Here is a 22401-nt window from a genome sequence, read left to right as displayed (position 1 = left end):
CTGAAACCTTGCTCGCAAATTCTTGGATGTCATCCACAAATTCATTCAACAAGGAAAAAATCTTACTGTTAATATAGTTTTCTTTAGAATGCTACATGGTTCTACAAGGTCAGGAGGTGAAAAATCCTTTATAAAGAGCACAGTTGCCATGTTCTTTTTTACACATGGGAAGCTCTTGAACTGTTCCTGGACAGTTCCTTTGAGGATAGTAGCAAATTCCTGAATTGTGTTATCTCCTTCCAGAGTGTTTTTTTTTTAATTTAATGAATATGACATATATTTTATGAATATTTCAGTTTTTAATTTAACAAAGGAGAACTATCTTTTCTGTAGCTTAATGATAGCAATAAAAATTGGCTTATTTCAGCTGTATCTTAAGAAGATGCTTAGGTAACTCTCTAAGACTATATAAGTTTAAGAGAAGGTAATAATCAGCGTTGGTAAGGGAGGGGGGAGATTTCCTCAAATGGATATTCTCTGTACTAATATACTGTCCTTAGATGACTCCAGAAAGTAATTAGTTAAATTGCTGGTTAATTAAATTGCAGATTTTCTTTCCTCACTATATTTGGTCTTTCAACATAGGGTTTTACTAAATGCACAAATTCCTAAACATAAAATTCAGTGCCATAACATACATTTAAACTCTCACAAGAATGCAGAAACCTGATTTTGTTTATTTTGTTACCTTTGGAGTTTGCTACACCAGCTACAATTGAACCCAATCTGAGAAGAAACACAAGGTCCACAGCTATTAAACTGGAGGCAAGCTAAAAATAAAATACAAGAGAGGAAAGTGTCAAAAACATATTTGTATATTTTAATAACAACTACCTTTCATAGGAAAAAATACCTCATGAATATATTCAATAGGTCAAAATATCTCTGGAACTCTGGTATAGGGTTAGAAGGTGTTAATTTGATTTCTCAAAGAACCCTGAGAAATGTCAGAACTTTATGTTTAACAATCTTTTCTCCATTCATTCACTTAGAGAGGTAACTTACTAGGTAGTGGGGTCATCTCCACAGCTGATATATTGGTAATCTTCCCCATTTGGAGCTCTACCCGGTGGTATTCATAAATTGTTCTCCTTCGAACATCTGCCACAAAAAAAAAAATACAGGGAATTGTGAAAAGAAAAACAAAACAAAATTTCTGAATGTTTTTTCTAAGCAAACTATGTCTCACAAAATAGTCAAGGAATATAGAAATTACACTAATTTCCATCTGTTATACATTTAAGTCAAAGTCTTTATCTATTTGGTCTCTTAAGAATTATTTCAGGAGCCTTTTTTCAGTAAGAAATTTGTTTAAATTCTGAGCAGAGTCTCAAATAGCTTACAAATGTATTTAGGTAGAATACTAATAGTTTATTTTCCTCAATTATATCATATAACAGATTCTTGCTTTCTTAGATTTTTCTCCAAGAGATTTTGACAACTGAGGCTAAAATATAATGGCAATAGTTCTAAGCTTCCAAGCTTCTTTTTTATGTTTTTTCTAAATTTCATTTAAAAAAAAAATTTCAGATGGATTTAAAATTTTTTAGTTCCAAATTTTCCTCCCTCTCTCCTTCTTTCCCTAAGATGGTAAGCAATTTAATATAGATTATATAAGTGGAACCATGCAAAACATATTTTCACATAAGTTGTGTGGTGGGGAAAAAGCAGAACAAAAATAGCTCACAAAAATAAAGAAAATAAAAATAGTATGATTCAATCTATATTCAGATTTCAAATGTTCTTTCTGAATAGAAATTTTCCTTCAATATTGTTTTGGACCACTGTATAGCTGAGAATTGCTGTCATTAAGAGTTAGTCATTAAATAGTGTTGCCATTATTATGTACAATATTCTCCTGGTTCTGCTCACTTCACTCTGCATCAGTTCATGTAAAACTTGCCAAATTTTCAATATGTCTGCTTATCTTTATAGCAGTATTCCATTATATTAAAATATCATAACTTGATCAATCCATTCCTGAGTTCCTCAATTTCCAGTTCCTTGCCACCAGAAAAAGAGCTGCTATAAATATTTTTGTACAAGAACCACTTTTCTTAAAGTGCCAATGGTGATTGTAAACATTTATATAGAGTTTTAAGGCTAACAAAGCACTTTACATTTATTATCACCTTTGAGTCCCAACATATCCCATGAGGTAGGTGCTGCTATTATACTCCTTTTGCAGATAAGGAAACAACCTGATGAATGTTAAACAACCTCTACATAGTTACACAAGCTAGTAAGTACCCAAGGCAGGATTTGAAACTAAGCTTTCCTAGTATCAATTCTAGCAATTAATTCATTATTTCATTTAGCTGACCCCACTATGGGAAATTAAGACTTTTTCCCTGCTTAAAATTTGAAAAAACTTGGGATTAGGTCAAATAGCATGACCTTTGCTTCAAAGTAGTACTATAATAAATAACTATAATAATTGTATTATCATAATTTATTTTAGTATATAATAAATGCTATACAACAAAACAATATAAATTTAATTACACATTATATTTGCAGCATTTATAATTTATATTATTTATTCATATTATTGTGTATTGTTATAGTATTTATTATATAATTTAAATATAAATAATGTAATATAAAACTTTAAAAAGTTTAATTTCTTTATGATTTTTTTAAAGTAAAATAATAATAATAATAAAATAATAAATTAGGGAAGGCAAGTAGCATAGTAGGAATAGCACTAGTTTTGCAATCTCAGAACTTGGATGTGGATCTAGGTACACAAAATATTCACCCATATAATATGATAATAATATAATATTCCTTAATTAATTTAAACAATGGCTCCAATGAAGAAGATAGGCTGTTACAAAGCAATAGGAAGTATTGAAAGGAGAAAAACTAGACTTGCAATTTTATATTATATCAGAATTACTAATGTTAATTTCTTACAAAGAAGTTAATATCCTTAAAAAAGATGCTGAGAGTAATGAGAAGTTAATTGATTTGCTGAGAGTTATCCTGTTAGTAGTTCAACAGGAAAATTTGAACTTTGGTACACCTCATTATAACTTTAGACTCATATAAATATTTTTACTCTGGCCATGTTACCAGATGTATACCAACTACTATTACAAGAAATGTGATGACTTTCTTTCAAGACACTTACAATCTAGTTGGGAAGATAATTATATCAAATTTAGAAAGGACTCTGTAAGTGATAAATTTTTCTTTAAAAGTCAGTTGTAGAAATATATAAAATAATTTAACATTCCCATACACAGTACAAATATGGTTCATGTAGAGACTGTTCCAAAAGTCTTAATGAAGTTTTAAGTTCTCAAAGCTTAACCCAACCTGAAGCAGTTAAGGAAAGATTCTAATCCCAGACACAGACCATGGGCAACTGAGTTTTTGATAGCACCTCTCAACTGCCATCCTTAGTGACATGTCCAATTCACCAGGAGAAGGAACTACCAGTTAGGGAATTCCCTCTAATAAAGGTGATTACAAAGTATTCTATAATTTTCAATTTTTAAAAAGTTTCCCAGATTATTGAAGAGTTATGGGACTGAAAGCTGTGACCTATGGCCATATAACCACTATGTGTCAGAAGCCAGTTCAGCTTGACTCCGAAGCCAGTTTTATCTCCATTAAGCCAAAATCAAATTCTGAAGAATGTTATTGGATTCAGTGGTAAGTGGTAGAAAGATGAGAGTATATCTGTAATCTGGAGGCCTGAGTTAAAGTTTTAGCTGTATAACTTTGAGTAAATCAGTTTATTCATTTAGTTCTCAGTTTAAATATCTGCAAAATGAGGTCCTCTCATTTCCAACAACCTATGAATACATACTTAAAAAAACCTCCATTAAGACACTAATATTTTCGAGGGGCATATTCAGGTCAATAAAATAGAAGAGACATGAGTTCACATGAGTACCTAGGTACACATAAAATTTACACAAATGTATTAGGAAATCTATTTTTCTTTTCAAATATTTGTCTTGAGAGAAAAGACAAAGATTGATTAGCATCATTAGATTTCTCAGCTCAATAAATTCCTACATGTTGCTTCACCATTTCTTTTGATAAACAAGACAATTAGATTTTAGAAATTAACAGACTGTATGGATCTATAATGGGGATCATATAATGACGGATTAAAGAATTCAATCCCTGACCACCAAACATTATCTAAATCATCATAGTGAATAATTTGAAGGCTGTTTGTGTTAGGATCAGTGAATGAAATGAAACAGGTCTTTTCCTTTTTTTAGATATGATACTTATTAGTTATTTCTAGAATAGTGGCAGCCTAGGGGAAGGGACAATATTTGCACAAAGCAAAATTAACATAATGGGTTTTTACATAGCTAGCGAATCCAAATGGTAAGTTGTTATATTTCAAATATGTATCTGCCAACTAATAATGATTAGCAGTGAGTCAGCTCTAAAGCCAAAATAGTAAACTTTTATTTATTTATGTACACATACACATATATACATATGTATATGGTGAATATATATATATATATATATATATATATATATATATATATATATACACACATACAGGCATACATTTTGCTCAAAATTAGACTCAACTAATTTAAAACAAAAAAAAAGCTGTGGCTCTAGTATTTCAAATGAACCCAGCTAAAGTACTGCTTTCTCTCTTGTCAGAGGTTAGAATATTTGGACTGTTTTTGTAGCATCTCATTGAATCAGGACCTGCTCCAATACCTAGCAATTAGGGATCTGTTCAAAACCAAAATTTCCTTGTAACACAGTCAAACATATAAAAATCTAATTAATTAACCAAAAAGCCTAAAGCTATGTGCTACAAAATGCTAATTTTAAATCACAGATTTGTGACTAGCATATATTACTGAATTAATTATAAGGCATAATTGGCAAATTCAGGAGATACTGTCAATAACAATCATTTTCCATGCGCTCATATGGGAATACATGCAATTCAATTTAAGCAATATACCCCATCCTTTATAAAAATTATTCTTAGCAATAACATGTAAAATAATACCTAAATGAGAATTATTGGCATTTACTCCAGTTCTTTTGGCTTCTCTGATTCCCTGGCTTGGTTATGTCTTCTATGGACTCAGATTGTCCATAATATGTTCTTTAATAGTTCCCATGGTCAATATCACATCACCTTGAAGCTATATTAGTGATGAGCCTTCCAAAGGCAATTCTCAGGCAAAAGTTCTTCACCAGTTCCACCTTTTGAATTTGCAGAAGAGACAGATGGGCCTGAAATTGTCCTCCACTATTTTCAAGAGCTCATACCACTTTCCTGACAATAATGAGGCAACACAATAGGATATTCCTGGCAGTGACTTATCAGTATTAATAAATATTTAAATCACATTGCTACCTGATAATCCATATATCATTCTATCCACACCATTCTTCACCCACCTGGGAGGCTAATATCTAAATAAGCACTTATTTATTCAGACCATTTTTTCCCTCTTGTTCTTCAAATTTTGATACTAGATTGGGAATGCATAAACATATAGTAGTGTTCTGTGACTGAGGCAGTGCTGAGCAGTGAAATAAATTATGTGCTAATAATTCTTTATTTACATAATTCCTCTTGCTTAATGATGAACTCCAAATGGTCACCACGTTTTTCCAGTTCATTTTTCAACAGTATTTACAGAGTACTTATCATGTAAAAAGAACCATATCATGCAACTACACAATTCACCTAATTTTCAAATATGAAAAGAAATTTCTCTTAAGAGCATTCCATAGTCCATCCCGATCTTCCAAAAATACAATCCAAAGTTTCCCAAAAGACTTTTGAAATATCTCTTTTTAGGAAGAAAATAAAGTATCAGTAAAGAAAAAACCCCAGACACTGGTCTGATTGAAATTCTTTCTCCCCAGAACATAGCACTATGTCTGGCATGTCTTAAGTGCTTATTAAAAGCCTATTAATTGCTTGATTTTCTACATAACACTCAGAGGTGAGAGAGAGTTTCCCCCTCCCTCTAAGCTTTTCTTCTTATGCAAGAAACTAGATAAACCTGAGGTCTTGTTTTAACAACTTACAAGGAAGGTCCAACCAGAGATTCATTCTCTTTTTCTTCCTGCACAGCTTATGAAATTAATATACTGCTCCATCCCTCGATTTATGCAAACTTTCTCTTTCCTTCAACATATATATGAGAAAAAATATGGTTAAATGAATGGGTACTTAACTGCCCCCACCAGAATAGAGAGGAATGTGGAAATGCTCTTTCAAAACATATGGGAAACTTTTATTGAGACATCAACCACATAATAATTAAGGTAGAAAATAAAGGAGAGGAAGAAAGAAGTAGTGAGTCATTAAACAAGTAAACAATTTACAGAAAGAATCTAATGGAGAAGAAGAAAACTATGATATCATAAATCATGATGTAATAGGCATTGGACACATAGCCCATTAGGAAAAAGAGTCATTAAAGACTTCAAATAATCCAAACACTTAAAAGGCTTCTATTTTATAAAATGTTCTTCATAAGGCATGATGATATGATTAAAAAGGTATGCAGTGAGATATTTTTTAATTCTAAGCAAGCCAACTCATAATTGAGTATAAGACATGATAATCTAAGGCTTTTTTCAATGGGATTTTTTTATTTTTAAAATTGTTTAATTGAGTGCTTTTTTTTTCTTATGTTATAAACATTTATAGCATTTACAGATTATTCTCATTCTGAAAGGTCTCTTGAAACAAAGTAAAAGGGACTTCATCTGAAAATGCTTGGAATATTGTTTATAACCTCTTCCTAATCTATTAAAAAATAACAGAAATATTTATTATCTATCCTACTTCTACCCCAACTGTGGTAGGAGAAGGAATGAAAAAGAAAAAAAAAATACATTCTTATACATTAAACAAACAAATTTTCTCAACAACTTCATACAAATTATACATCTTAATACTATGCCCTAAATATATCTTCTCTGTCTTAGATAATATGTTTCAAGACTGGACATAGTAAAAGAACTCATATAATTTTTATATTTTTACTGATGGGAAATATTATGGAGGGATCACATTAGTATGGAGGCATCTCTTGGAACTTAAGAAAGTTAGGAAAGAAGCAAAAATTGGTCCAGCAAAGGAAGAGATATAGAAAAGAATGAGAGAATACAAAATACCCATATTTTATCATTGTAAGGAAATATATAAATTGTGGTTATCACACTCTGTCTTGTGGTATAGATATTTATGTGTCATTTTTAGTAGGTTCTAAGTTCAAGAATGGATTTGTGCTGGACTAATTACAATTTTTAGAATTCTATGTAGGATAAAACCAAAGAAACTTTGAGTGAGAGTCTGAGAAATTCTCAAGAATAAAAACTGGTAACTTCATTGAATAGGCTTTATGATATTGTTTTTCATTATTCAAAATCATTTTCGACATTCCTTCAGTTCTCAGTTTTGTTCTAGATAAATGAAGACACAAAGCAAAATATTGCCTAACTGAGATGTTAATACATTGCTTAATATGATAAGAAAAACTGATTTTCTTTTTATCTCCTATGCTAATAGTATTCTAACTTCCATTTTCTTCCCCTAATTCCTCTATGCATTTCTAAATTAATATAATTTTAGTGATGGATAGGAAAGATCTTTGAGATATTTTAATCCAAACTATTTGTTTTAAGGATGAATTTAATGGAGAAGTGAATGAATGACCCAACCATGACAGTCATTATATATGTGAATTTTGGAAGCTCATAGTCAACATGCCCTCACTTATCTCATTTGAAAAATAAGAGTCAGGTTAAATGGCCTCTGGGGCCCTTAGATCTATAAGCTTATAACTCTATGAAGTAGTTTTCAATAAAGTACAAAAATCACCTAACATAATCAAGATCAATACATATGATGGTAATATGCTGATGTTTATAAAGAGTTATCAATATATTTTTAATTTCAACATTTAAACTATTCGAACTACATTACACACACACACACACACACATATAGCATATATATAACTAAAATGAATCATAATTGTATTTTAGGAGTCACATAATCACACTTTTTTTTAAATTGTGAAGTTAGAATAAATAACTAGTTTTATGTCTTTATTTTACAGGATAAGATATTGACTGAAGGATGTAAATACTTTTACCAAAGCTCCATATAAATTCAAATACAGCCACAGAATGTTGGGATCATTCTACTACCAATAACAGGTTGAGAAGAAAATTACAGTTGTCCATTTAGAATATTGTTGGGTAGTTTTTAATTAGATATATAACATCTCATTACTCAAGATGATTACACAGATGAAATGGGAGAAAATCACTTAACTACAAATTTGAAAAAGAATTGAAATATAAATATGCAAATTCTTGAGCAAATATTAAGAAATGGTTCAAATATCTCCCTCAACAATAACAACAATAGCAAATGATATTTGGCCATGTTTTAGTATATTATCTAGAACAACTTTTAAAAATTATCAGTGTCAAAACACTGAAACTTCAATTTGGGCAAATGCTATCTACCTCTGAAGTATTTTATAATTTATCAAGGGAACATATTTTATGGAATAACTTTATAAACTCCATTTACTTGTCCTTACAGAGAGCTGGCAGTGGCTGATGAGGTCCCTAAGATCCTTAGTGGCCAAAGGAATTCTGCTGGTGCTCTGAATTAAATGTAGAGCTTCATTTTTCATTTCATTGATCCTTGATCCTCTTATTTATTTCAGTTTCTTCACTTTGATTTAAAAACTAGAGCTGCTACATCTCCAAAATGTCAAAACAAAAACTATTGTGATTATCTTCTCTTCCGTGAGTCACAATTTAACAGATTTTTATTCTTAACATATTTAGCAATGATAAAGGACTAAGGAATATAAACCATGACTTCTAATATTAAACCAATTCAATAAATTTAATTTAATCTGGTAAACAACACTACCACAAAAGTCTTCTAAACTGTTTCTTTTTTCAAAGTGGGAAATGAGCTTTAAAACTGAAAAAGAAAATCTCTTGAAGAATTTTTATGACATTAAACATGACAATTTCAAAGAACTAGCATCTTTTGGCATAGAATTAAGTAAATTTCTTTTGGCAGTGATTGACATGAATCATATTACATAAAACTAAGTTTTAAAAATTCCTTCCAAAATTTGAGAACATTTCTTTAAAATTTTCACTTACGATGAAGTTATTTTGCTAAATCTACTAAGTAGCTTTAATTTAAAAAAAAAAGTCTAATTCCATATCAGGTTTTTTTTTTTGATATCTTCAATGAAATGAAATTAGTTGATTTAGAACATGCTTACAGTCACTTTTTTATCATCTTGAAAAAACAAAAGCAATTTGAAGATCCTTAAATGTAAATGTAAATGTGAGCATTTACACATACATTTTGAAAGTATCCATTTTAAACTTAAAGCTATTTCATCCAAACGAATATTTTTCCACTATGTAATAATATAATGCATTTCTGATATGGACATGAATGATGAAATTGTTTGATTTTGCCTGTTACAAAAAATATGAACATGCTTTTGGTTTAGGTTGCCAATTACTGTGTCATAATCACACCACAATATAAATTGATAGCTATGTAGCAAGTCTTCGAATGATCAAGGAGCTCTAGGTGTGTTAGAAATCTTTGTTCTACAAAAAGTTTTAAACTTTATTTTTAAAAGGCCAAATTTTTGTATTCATTTGTCAATTTAATGTTGAACATCAAATTGCATTGCCTCATGAAGGAAGGATTATCATGTATTGGTTAATATACATCTGCCATTAAGTAGTCTCTGGTTCTCAAAATGCTTGTGAATGCATGGATAAAAGATAATACCTTAAGGAAATCTTAAACTTAAATAAATGTCACTTGGGTTAAAATGCAGTGAATTCTGGCATTATTTTGGAATGAGTTTGTTAGAATGAGTTTTGTCTCAATATTTTGAAGTCTTAAAACAGCAACTTAACATGAATTTGTCATATGTTTCTGTATAGTGGAGGACTAGAATTAGAGGGACTTCCAAAACTCAGTTTGTTATGATATATTTTGAGATGGGTGTTGTTAATCTAAAGAAATGAATCGTTATTTGTTCCTGTCATCTTAGCCAATCTGACAGGTGTGTAATGATACCTCAGAGTTGTCTTAATTTGCATTTCTCTGATCAATAGTGATTTAGATGAATGTTGGAGGGGCTGTGGGAAAACTGGGACACTGATGCATTGTTGGTGGAGTTGTGAAAGAATCCAACCATTCTGGAGAGCAATCTGGAATTCTGCCCAAAAAGTTATCAAAATGTGCATACCCTTTGACCCAGCCATACTACTACTAGGCTTATATCCCAAGGAAATACTAAAGAAGGGAAAGGGACCTGTATGTGCCAAAATGTTTGTGGCAGCCCTTTTCATAGTGGCTAGAAACTGGAGGATGAATGGATGTCCATCAATTGGAGAATGGTTGGGTAAATTATGGTATATGAATGTTATGGAATATTATTGTTCTGTAAGAAATGACCAGCAGGAGGAATACAGAGAGGCTTGGAGAGACTTACATCAACTGATGCTGAGGGAAACGAGCAGAACCAGAAAATCATTATACACTTCAACAATGATACTGTATGAGGATGTATGCTGATGGAAATGGATATCTTCAACATAGAGAAGAACTAATCCAATTCCAATTGATTAATGATGGACAGAATCAGCTACACCCAGAAAAGGAACACTGGGAAATGAATGTAAACTATTATTTTTACCTTCTGAATCCAATTCTTCCTGTGCAACAAAAAAATTCGGTTCTACACACATATATTGTATCTAGAATATACTGTAATATATTTAACATGTATAAGACTGCCTGCCATCTGGGGGAGGGGGTTGCGGGAGGAAGGGAAAAAATCTGAATAGAAATAAGTGCAAGGGATAATGTTGTAAAAAATTACCCATGCATATGTACTGTCAAAAAAAAGTTATAATTATAAAATAAAATAAAAATTTAAAAAAATAATAAAATAAAATAAAATTTCAAAAAAAAAAAAAAAAAAAAAGAAATGAATCAAGGTAAATCCCTTGGCGTTATTTCCTATCCATAGGCTTATTTTTCTTAAATAATGTCTATACTCTGATATTTGTCCACTTCTCACTGCTATTTTTCCATTTCTTCTTGCCCCCTTCCCATTTGGTGTATTAATTCATATCTAATATGACCCAAGGTATGGAGCAGATTCTTTTTACACTTTTGCTTCCTGGAATTCTTCATACCCTTCAAGGTTTCTCCTATACAAGTTTACCCAAAACTTCTAAGATTAGTCTGAGATCTCCTACACGTTCATTCCTATAATCATTTGTATTTGAGTTGTTTAATACATTTTATTCTCTCCTCTGGTTTCCCTGGCTGCCATAAACAAATATATAAATACACACACACACACACACACGACACACACACACACACACACACACACACCCTCACATGGCATTATATTCTGTGAGAGTAGAGATGTGTTTTTTTTTCTCCTTGTTTCACTTGTTAGGTATTAAATAAATGTATGCAGATAGCTATAAGTAGAATTTTGGTGCCTGTATAAGGAAGTCTTTGAGTAAATCATATAATTTAAAACTCTTTTATCCACTAAATATTTCAATCAACTTGGCTTTCTTGCTATTCCTCACATATGACATGGCATCTTTTGGTTTGTCTTTGTACAGATGTTTTGTTTTTCATCCCTGGAATACACTTATTCTGCAACTCTGCCTCTTCAAATTTCTAGCTTCCCAGTTCACATAATACCTTCTACATCAGGCTTTTCCTGAGAATCTCTTTTCTCCAATTGTTAACTGCTTTCTCATTTTCTGCAATGAATTTTTATGGACACTGTACAAGTTTTGTGTATACCTATAAATGCACATATTGTTGCCAATGGCATACTGGGAGGAAGTAAATTCCTTATGAGAAGGGATTGTTCTATATTTTTTCATTCCCAGTACCTAGGACAGCACCTTTATGTTTAATATAGAGACTTCCTCAGGCTTTCTTTATCTTGGTTCTTTCCTTCTGAGACTTCTGTTTATCCTTCATATATCTCATTTGTATAATATTTTTTGTATATTGTCTCCCTATTAAATCACGAGCTCCTTGAAAATAGTGACTGTTTTTGCGTTTCTCTGTACCATAAGTGTTTAGCCCTAGGATATAAAGAATCAGAAGAAGTTAATAAATACTTATTAACTGATTTCCACATAATATTAATACATAAATGATTGTTCATTTATTGATTAATGCTATTTTTCCACTAATAAGTCATAAATTAATTTTTTTCTCTATGATAATGTTATCACATAAGAACCATAAAATGGTCCATAATGGACCTTGACAGGTTCCAGGTAAAGTAGACCTGATGTATTTTAGATAAGACTTTGGTTCCACTAATGTGCACCTGGAAATTTCTGAAAATAAAATTTTAAAACCTTCATGGTTTCTCATTTAACAAAATGCTTTCTTGAATTCTGAGAAATGCTACATTAATTAATCCCAGGGGTAGAAATTTTCAAAAGTTTAATGGAGGAATGTAAGTCTACTAAAGAATAATAATGAAATTGAAAATGATAAATTGGAGAGTAAGGAAGGAAGAATTAAAATCAAGATTAGTGCAATTGAGTATCTTATATTTATTGAGGAAAAAAACAATGCACAAAATAAAAATAAATCTCATAGGGAAGGATCTGGAAAGCAAAATGCTAAGTAAGCTAGTTAATGTTTAAAAAAAAAATGATGTTAAAATGCAAAAATGAAATGAGGGAATGTAGGAATAAACATCTTCCCTCACAGGAAATATCTTAGTACAAATTCTAGTCCTGTCTTTTGCCATCTGTGAGACATCAGGCATGCCATTTAACTTTTGTGAATCTTATTTCATTTAAAAATGAGGGAATTGGGGCAGCTAGGTGGAGCACTGGAGCACCAGCCCTGCATTCGAAGGACCAGAGTTCAAATCTGACCTCAAACACTTAACACTTCTTAACTGTGTGACCCTGGGCAAGTCACTTAACCCCAGCTTCAGAAAAAAAAAAAAAAAATGAGGGAATTAGCTTAGATGGCCTCAAAGGCCCCTTCTGCAATAAATTTATTACTACTTTAGTACTGATTAATTTGAAATGTGATAAAGAGTAACATTTTGGGGAAGTGATAGCAGGAGAAAGACTAAGAAATAAACAGAGTATCAACTCAGGTGTAATTTGAAAGAGAAAAAAGTTGGGTAAAATACAGGAAACTAATCATGACTGTCTACCTTTCTCTACACACTTTGTCTTGATGACAAATACACATGTATTCCTCTATTAAGTCTAGGGAGAATAGATTTGCATCAAAAAGCAAGCCATTCATCTCTCTCCCGAGATGTAGTCCCATATCTCCAATTGCCAGCTAGAATTATCCATCTAGAAGAATCATCATAAACATTTATTACCTTTCTGCCTAACTTCACCCTTCATCATAAATACCTATTATTGTTGAGGCCAGAGTCAGCTTTCTAGCCAGCCAGCTACTGAGTCTTCCTCAACACTTCACTCTAATTTGGTCCTACATATTTAATCAATCATCAAATCCTAATAATACCATTTCTTTATCATTTCTCATATCATTTTCCTTTTCTCTAATCACAACAATCACCATGCTAAACTAGGCCCTTAAAATCTGGATTATTGCAATAGCTTCCTAATTGATCTTTTCCCATGTATTCTCTTTCTTCACTAATCTTTCTTTCATACAAATTATTCCTATTTATATGACTTTCCATTGACTTTAGGATATATGTCAACCTATCTTTCTAGGCTGATTACAAGTCTTCATATATTCTAAAAAACAACTTTGTTTACTTGCTCGTTCTTTGTAGACAATATTTTCTCTCCTTTGTCATAGTCTATATTTCAATCTAAAATGACTTTTTCTTTACCTCTGCTCCTTGAAATTCCTAAAACCCTATGAGGCTCAGCTCAAGTGTCATTTCCTTCATGAGGCCTTAACTTTTGAAATTTTAACAATCCTTCAGGAAATCATCTTTTTTACTTTGTACACAAAAATAGAGGAGTGCTCAATGCTTTAAAAAATATTATTTTGATGTTTTTAAAGATAATTCAGAGGTTTTTGTTCGTATATGTTTGTGTTGAGAAAAAAGCAGGAAGAGAAACAAATTTAGAAATGTTACCTACTTTAGAGGTCATCTATGCAAATCTTCCTATTTTTCAGATGAGAGTATGTAGTGATGGAACCTGTAGAGGGCTGAAACTCTAAATCAGACAATAGAGCACTTAAGGATATCAATTCCATGTGAGACAATGGCTCTATTAGCATATATTTGGATAATGGCTCTCCTCACCATTGGTGCTTGCTGAATGTTTGGTAGTAAGATAATTGTAGGCAAGGATTGAAGGGTGGAGGGAGAGGAGACAGAGCTAGCCCCTACTTTATAGGAACCAATATTTTTATCTATATTTTCATATCAAAAGTAAAACAGTGTTTACCATTCTTCAATTGTTTCAATAAATCTTTGGCACCTTGATTTTGAATAGCATATAAATTGCATGACATCAAGAAAGTAAATTTTTCTCTACACTGTATTTGATATCTTTATATGTGGTGGACCAGATTAATATGAGAGTATTCTTAGATTTATCACCAGTCTTTTTATGTCTAATCTCCATAATGAATATTAATAAGAACTGAAAGAAGGTCTTACTAATATGATAAAAAAAAGTTGTATAATAGACCTTATGGGAAATGGTTAAGAAACAAGAATAGTATGCCCACAAAAAGGAATTATTTGAGCAGGGCAAAGACAGAGGAAGGCTTAGGCAATTAGATGATATAATGGAGACTATATTCATCTGAGTGGTAGTGAGACCTTCAGGATTCAGACCCTTCTTCAGACATTTTCTAGCTATGGGTCCAAGAGCAATTGATGTATCTATCTGAGCCTAATTTTCTTCACATATTAAATGAGGATGCTTGGCTTAATTAATGGCATTTAATTTTTTTCCATTGTTAAATACATGGTCCTATGATCTTTAAATGCAGATTTCCCTCTTGTATTTCATTCAGTTTGCAAAAATGGAAGCAAAAGAGATCATAAACTTTGATTTGATAGAAGGATGGATTTCCTGATGATAGTCAATGCTATGCATTGGAAAGTAGGGAGATCATGAAACTACTGCCCATAGATAATTTAATGAAGGATACATTCAAATCTCTTAGGACTGATCAAAGGTATTGCCAGCTAAAGGCAAGGGAACAGACTTGAGGATCTCTCAGAATCTCTTCAAGACTGACAATCCTAGAATTTCAGAAATACACCAACCACAAAAGCAGCTGAAACTCTTGGTCAAATATTGAAGCTGACATCATGAAGACATATAAGATGCAGGAGAGTTCTTCAAATTACACAAGGTAAATTGTGTTCTTTAATTAATACAGAAAACTAAAGTATACCTCTAAGTGATTATGTATGTGTATGTGGCAGAGAAAGACAGAAAAAGGTAGAATGAATATACAATGACTGATCTGCATGATTAAATCTGCATGCAAATTCATATACATCCTATCAACAAATATAATCAAAGTTGAGCCTTTAAAATAAGATTTTTTTTCCTTTCCTAACATAACTTATATACCTTTGAATTTCTTTTAAAAACACCAATTATAGACAGAAATACAAATAAAGAGACAGAAGAGGAATAGAAAACAGAGACAAAAAGATAGAATGATAGATATTAAACAATGAAACAGAGAGATACAGAGATAGCAAACCAGTTATGATCTGTACACAAATCCATTATGATGCATAAAATAAAAATGATATTGGTATTAGAAAATATATCTGTATTTCTTTTCAGTTTGCAACAAAATGAGTCAAAACAGCAAAAGACTCACTAAACCTCATCTTTTATAAAATAAATGCAACAGATAATTATCTCCTTGAAAAAGAGTCATAAAGAGCTAAATTTATTCCAAAGGCTAATCAGTTGTCTTAAAAATGACTAGACACAAATTTATAATCTAGCTACAAGATCTTTGAGGTGCCTTCTTAGAAGACAAAGCAAGCTGCAATTGAAATTCTTTCTGTGTCTTAAAGAACCAACAAATAAACTGAAACAACTAGTCTTTCATTTCACTTTTGCTATAATTGACTGAAGCCATGGTTGATTTAACAACCCGAAAGACAAGAATGGAAGAACATGCATATTGAAAGGGAAGCTAGCATTGGCTCTCCATGGGCTAACATTATTTAACAGCTCTGTCAGGATGCTATTATATTTCCTACACATACTAATATATTCCTGCTTTGTTGAAAGGACAATTTAGTTTCTCGAGAATCCGCCTCGATTTAGCAATTCCCTTGAATAATATTACCTCCCACAAATTGTGAGCTAACAAGGAGAAAACCTTTTGAGGATTCCCACCCTGTACCAAACAGAGCTCTGTCTAGTGTAGATATTGAATCCTGAAAGAGTACAGTAAGGAGTTACATGAGGCTAGCCACTCTAAAGACCGCAAAGCTTCTATTGCTTGGGAAATCTCTAAATAATTTCCACTCCATTTACCTGCCACATTCCGGAGATGACATAATGAGGCAGAATAAGCTTCAGACAGGACCACACAGCCTATGCTTGTGACAAATTATACCTACCCTTAAGAAGAAAAAGTCAGAAAAAAAGGATGTGCATGGGTGAAAGGAAAGAAATGTTTTAATCATGAGTTGAGTTTCATCATTATCATTTAATGCTCAAATCAAAGGCATTAAGGGAGAAAAGGACTCAGTGAATGTTCTTAAAAAAGAGTAGTTTTAAGGAAATCCAGCATCTATGGGATAGTGGCCTATATTATTATTATATCTAGTGTACAATATAGGTGCACAAAAAGATTCAGGTATGTCTGCATGGTACAATAGAGATTGTGAAAAGGACTGATAAACTCCACCAAGTTTGAGAAGCAGTACCACTACTTATTTCTGACCATATAAGACATTTACTTTCTCTAAAAGTACACTGCCTTGCCTCACCCATTTTCCAGATCTCTGCTGAATGATTCATTCAGAAACCATACAATAGCTATGAGAAACAATCACATTAAAATAAATCACTGCCCATGTCACCCCCTACCCACATATACACACTTAATAAACTCAAATAAGCTCTCTATTGACTTGAAATAGGGAATGCTCTGTTTGGTATTTATTTGTAACCTAGCCTCCTTCTGCCCTTCCACTTTTCTTACATTTTGCATCCTGAAACATACTCTTCTATCCAGTGATACTGGCCTGACTCTTCAATGAATAAGATATTCCACTTCTCTGTCTCAGTCCTAGACATTTCCCCCAGCTCTCTCTCATGTCTGGAACATACTTCTTCTTTTCTGACTTTTCTGGCTTCCCCTAAGTTCCAACCAAAGTTTTCTCTAACCCCTCTAAATTCCAGTGCCCTCTCCCTGTTCATTATTTCGTGTGTGTGTGTGTGTGTGTGTGTGTGTGTGTGTGTGTGTGTGTGTGTCCTCAGTTCTGAGCACAATGTCTGGCACATAGGAGGTGCTTAATCAATGTTTGTTTATTGATTATTTTAGCAGTTTAAAAAATACCCAGGAAGTCAAGATGGAATATCATGTAAGATAATATATATGTTGACTTGTCTGCTCTGCTTAATTTCACTTTGCCTAAATTATTAGTTAAGAGAAACGATGAGATGGAAAACTACAATGGGAGTTATAAACCAAATACAATTACTTTTTAATTAACAAGCTCAAATTAGCTAAGTGATTTGTTTTTCAAACAGCTAAAACAGTCTTGAGCTAATTTACTTGTTCCAAACACCCCCACAAAAGATCCAAACTACATTATTACTCTTCTCTAATATACATACTGGGAATCTGTTGGATCCTGTGGACAACTACAAATGCATCAGACAATCCCACTTTCACTGGATGGTTTGTTGTACTTATCTGGGTCACCAACACAGGAATCTAGAAGGAAAAAAAAAGATAAAAAGAAAAGCAAATAGATTTTAGTTTTGAACATGCTCTCAAAGGAAAAGAAAACACAACAACAAATTAACCAAGTGTAATCCTTGCTGATTATACGTTTGATGACTGAATTCAAGTAATTGAGAGGGAATGAAAAGCATTGAAAACTAAAGATACAAGGATAAGAATAGGACTGAAATAGTGATTTCACTGGTGTTTAAACTCCCAGTAAAAAATTGCCATACTGAAGATTGATACCATTACTGAGACATCATCTTACAGAATTGCTAACAGCAATTATAGAATAATTTGCCCAGGACCACAATATAGTATATGTTAGTTTGGTAGGGGATTAAAACAGTGTTTTTTGGCTTCTAGTTTCACTCTAATTTATATAAATTATATCTTCTATGAGAAAATTCATTTATGTTTATGTAATACATATATAATATGTATATAAACACATACAACAATATATATGTGATGTAATACATATTAATAAATGTATACACATATACACATATAACCCATATACATATAAGACAAAAGATACCTTATTAAAATTTTTGTAATTGAAAATGAAGGTCTTTATAAGAGTCTTTCAGTTTAGATTTGTTTGAAATATTGAGAAGCAACATGTCTTAGTGGAAAGAGCTCCAGGTGCATAATAAGAGGACCTATCTCAGACACTCACTAGCTACATGACTTCAAACAGGTCACAATCTCTCATTCCCAGTTTTCTAATCCGGAAAATGCTTTTGACATTTCTGTCAGCTAACTCACAGAGCTGTTGTGTGCAAAGCACATTAATAACTTAAGGTACAATATATAAGGAAGTTGTTATCAAGAATGAAATGAAAACATAAAAACAGCCTCTTAACTTGTTGAGGGTTAGCATTTACAGAGATGGAACTTTAAGGTTTATCAAGTGTTTTACAAACTTTATCTCATTTGTTAAACACATATATTTGATAATAAAGTCCTTAGAAGAACATACAAGTGAATCAGCCAGAACCAGGACTGTTAAATCTGTGTTCAGTGGACAAATAGCTCTATATACACATATGGACACTATAAATGTCTTTGCTGATGCCAGTCAATTAAAATATACATTAAAAAAAAAAACTTGAATCTAAACATACGTAGATTTTACTTCAAATGAGAATACAGAAGAAACATATGAAACAATTTTATTAATATGAAGGTGCTATATAAGGTAGTATTATCAACTTTTGTGGGAGGGAGAAAGGGGCAGTTTCTAGTTTTTGAGTTTACTAATGTAGGAAACTTACTCTACCATTGTAGGCTAGCACATTTTTTTAATATTTAAACCATTTGTTTGTCCATCTGGTTGTCTACCAATTTATCTCTTTGGGGCAATTTATAGTCTCAGATAGTTACCCAAAATCACTGAAAAATGCAGCATTAGGCTATGGTTACACATATGTGCCTAGGGCAGAATTTTCACTCAAGTCTTTCTGACTTTAAGGTTGTTCCTTAATTCATTCCATATTGTTGTCTTTCCCTGATTTGCTATATTATAATGGATGATGCTTTGAAGGTCTGTTGAGGTAGAGCAGACTATTTGCCTTTTTATTAAATGGCCTAGATTACTATCCCTTTTCAATTCTTATATCTCTATTTTATAGTTTTTCTGTCTCTTCTGTCATCACTATAAGCTGTCACTGGAAAAGTTATCCTAACTAAAAGTTAAGTATTCCTTTTCCCTCTTTTATGCTACTTTTCATAATTACTTGTAAAAAGAGAGAATTGAATTAAATGCCTTTCAAGGTCTTATTCACTTTTTAATCTGTGATCCTTATATCATTATAATCATCATCATTACTTCTTAATTCTTTTTCTTATGATCTTTATTGTAGAGAAAACTCTTAAGAATGACAGATAATACTACTAGTGAACAAACATTTGCCCAGTATCCTGAAACAACCCCAAAGACCTTTTCTTTCTATTTAGGTGGATTTAACAAGTTAAAAGTGGCAACATTTCTCAGAATACATTGCAACAAGCCTACATGTTGAACTTTAAAATTCTTGATTGAAACTTCCACCAAACACCGTGAAGATTGACACCCCAAGAGCATATTTTGTTTCCTCTTTTCAATTCCAAATTTTAAAAAATTGCATCCTGCAACATCAAATGCTTTTAAAAATATATCTGGGAAAACTTGGGAATATATGAACAAGGAATGTATTATTATAGGAAAGGCATAAAAAGGCCAATCTATGAAACCAAACTGACTTAGTTTGTAGGCATACTTACTTTAAAACAAATAAAAATAGAGAATAGTCTTTTTCCAAGAGATACAAGGACAAGACATAAAAGAAAAAGTTTTAACTTTGAGGAAAAATGTCTTTTGGAAAGGTAATCAGATCATAGGAGAGAAGATTCACGACTATACTAAAGATCACTTGCTTTTCCTTTCCTCAGATTTTCCATTCAATTAAAAGAAAGGGTTATTTTATTAATATTGATAGATAAGGAGAAATCAAACCAGGCTTCAAGCATCATTATTCATCACACAAAAAAGAGTCTGAAATATTTCCTATAGATAATGAGTTCCTTTAACAAATGCATTTTAAATTGGAAGGCCAGTCAATAAGTATTTATTAAGCACAGAGTATGTATAAATGATAGAGATACAAAGAAGCAAAAATCATTCTTGACTTAAAGAAACTCACATTCCAGTGGGAGAGAAAACTTATAAATAATCACATAAATAAAAGGTTTGTAAAGCATTTATTAAGTATTTATTATGTGCTGGATATTGTACTGAGTTCTTGACATGCAAATATAATCAATTAACATAGTCTTGTCATCAAGAAACTGAGAAAATTAAATTGATTCTGCTTCATTTTATAGATCCTATATAACACTCAACTGATTTTGTCTAGTAATGGCCTAAGTCATGGTTCTTTGTTTTTGAACTCAGTTCATAATTTAGCATTTTTTTTAAAGAAATCCAGTTATTCAGCCCATCATTATTATATTCTTTCTCAAGGAAATCTGTCCTTATCGGAGGATGTAGGTAATGTAGGAGAATACTATGGAATCTAGTCTAATAGCTTTAAATCACCAAGCTATCCTTTGGGATGTCTGGTTTATTGTCCAACAAAGTGTCTTTCATTATCTCTAACCTTGCAGATAGACTCAAACAAAAAAACATTTCTTAGTTAAAGGATGAAAGGAAGGATATTGTTACTAGTCCACCTTTTCCAAACTCCAAACAATCATATTGTCCTTCATGCATCAGCCATAAAACCAATAATGTATGTCTCAATCCCATGATGTCACCAGCCTTACACCAATTGTATTATTTCCTCCCCTACTCTGTAGTGCTTCTTGATCTTGCTTATGAGGTCTGTGTCTCCATCTCAGAGTCGTTGGTTTAAACCAAAGCAATCATCAACCTATTCAATTTTTAGGCCGAGACTTTATTAACAAAATGTTATATTTCTTGGAGAACACATGCCTCAGTCTATCTTTGTTGAATTTCATTGATAATAGAACTTAAATTACAGGTTTATACATGTATTTATACATAAATTACAATTTATACATGAAGGGGAGCTAGAAATAAAAAAAAAAGATGGTATATAACATCATCATATAAAGATGTTGGAAAAGTAGCCAGAACACCTGGTTAAAGACAGCCTAAGGCAAAGCTCACACCAGAAAGACCAGTGTCCAAGGGCCAAAAAACTACTGAAACTCAAAAGACTTTAAGGCTGCTACACACAAAAGATCAACAATGATAGATTTAGCTCTTCTTAGCAATATAGTCATCCAAGATAATAACAGTAGACTTTGGATGTAAAATATTATTTGCATCCAGAGAAAGAACTATGGTGATTGAATGTGGATCAAAGCATACTATTTTCACCTTTTTTGCTGTTCTTTTCTTGTGGTTTTCCCCTTTTATTCTGATTTTTCTTTCCCAACATGACTCATGGAAATGTATTAAAAACTGATTATATATGTGTATTATCTATATTAGTTTGGATGCTGTTTTGGGGGAGAGACTGTTAAGGAGGAAAACTGACAATCAATATCTTACACAAATGAATGTTGAAAGCCCCAATTTTACTTGTAATTGGAAAAATAATATGTCATTAAAATAAAAAAATAAAGAAAAAAAGACTGACCCATACATAGCTGTCAAAAATTAAAAATAAAAAATCTGAACAAAGTAAATAAAATTTCAAAAATAAAAAATAAATGAGGTAAATTCATGACTAAAAATGAAATAGGAAATAGAAATTATTTTGCTAAATTATAGGTTGAGAGTTCTAAGAATTTAAAGCAATTGAATGCTTTTGTAAATAGAATATGCTCCCAACTAACAAGAAATAGAGATCTCAATTTCATCTCAGAAACAAACTGACCAAACCACAAAT

At 31.8% G+C, this 22401-nt stretch overlaps 1 protein-coding gene across 2 annotated transcripts in view; it reads right to left on the bottom strand.

Moving 5' to 3' along the window:
- PLXDC2 (plexin domain containing 2) overlaps positions 1-22401 on the bottom strand; it is a 463969-nt gene that overhangs the window by 86960 nt on the left and 354608 nt on the right. For both annotated transcript variants that reach the window (XM_074266811.1, XM_074266812.1), the window contains exons 7-9: positions 17887-17986; positions 1006-1101; positions 689-770 (exon numbers count right to left, since the gene is read on the bottom strand). In XM_074266811.1, the coding sequence (XP_074122912.1) occupies positions 689-770; positions 1006-1101; positions 17887-17986 (278 nt within the window). The remainder of the gene's footprint in view (positions 1-688; positions 771-1005; positions 1102-17886; positions 17987-22401) is intronic.

Source organism: Sminthopsis crassicaudata, chromosome 5, assembly GCF_048593235.1.
Source record: "Sminthopsis crassicaudata isolate SCR6 chromosome 5, ASM4859323v1, whole genome shotgun sequence".
Lineage (NCBI taxonomy): Eukaryota > Metazoa > Chordata > Mammalia > Dasyuromorphia > Dasyuridae > Sminthopsis > Sminthopsis crassicaudata.
This window is presented reverse-complemented; position numbering and strand designations above follow the sequence as displayed.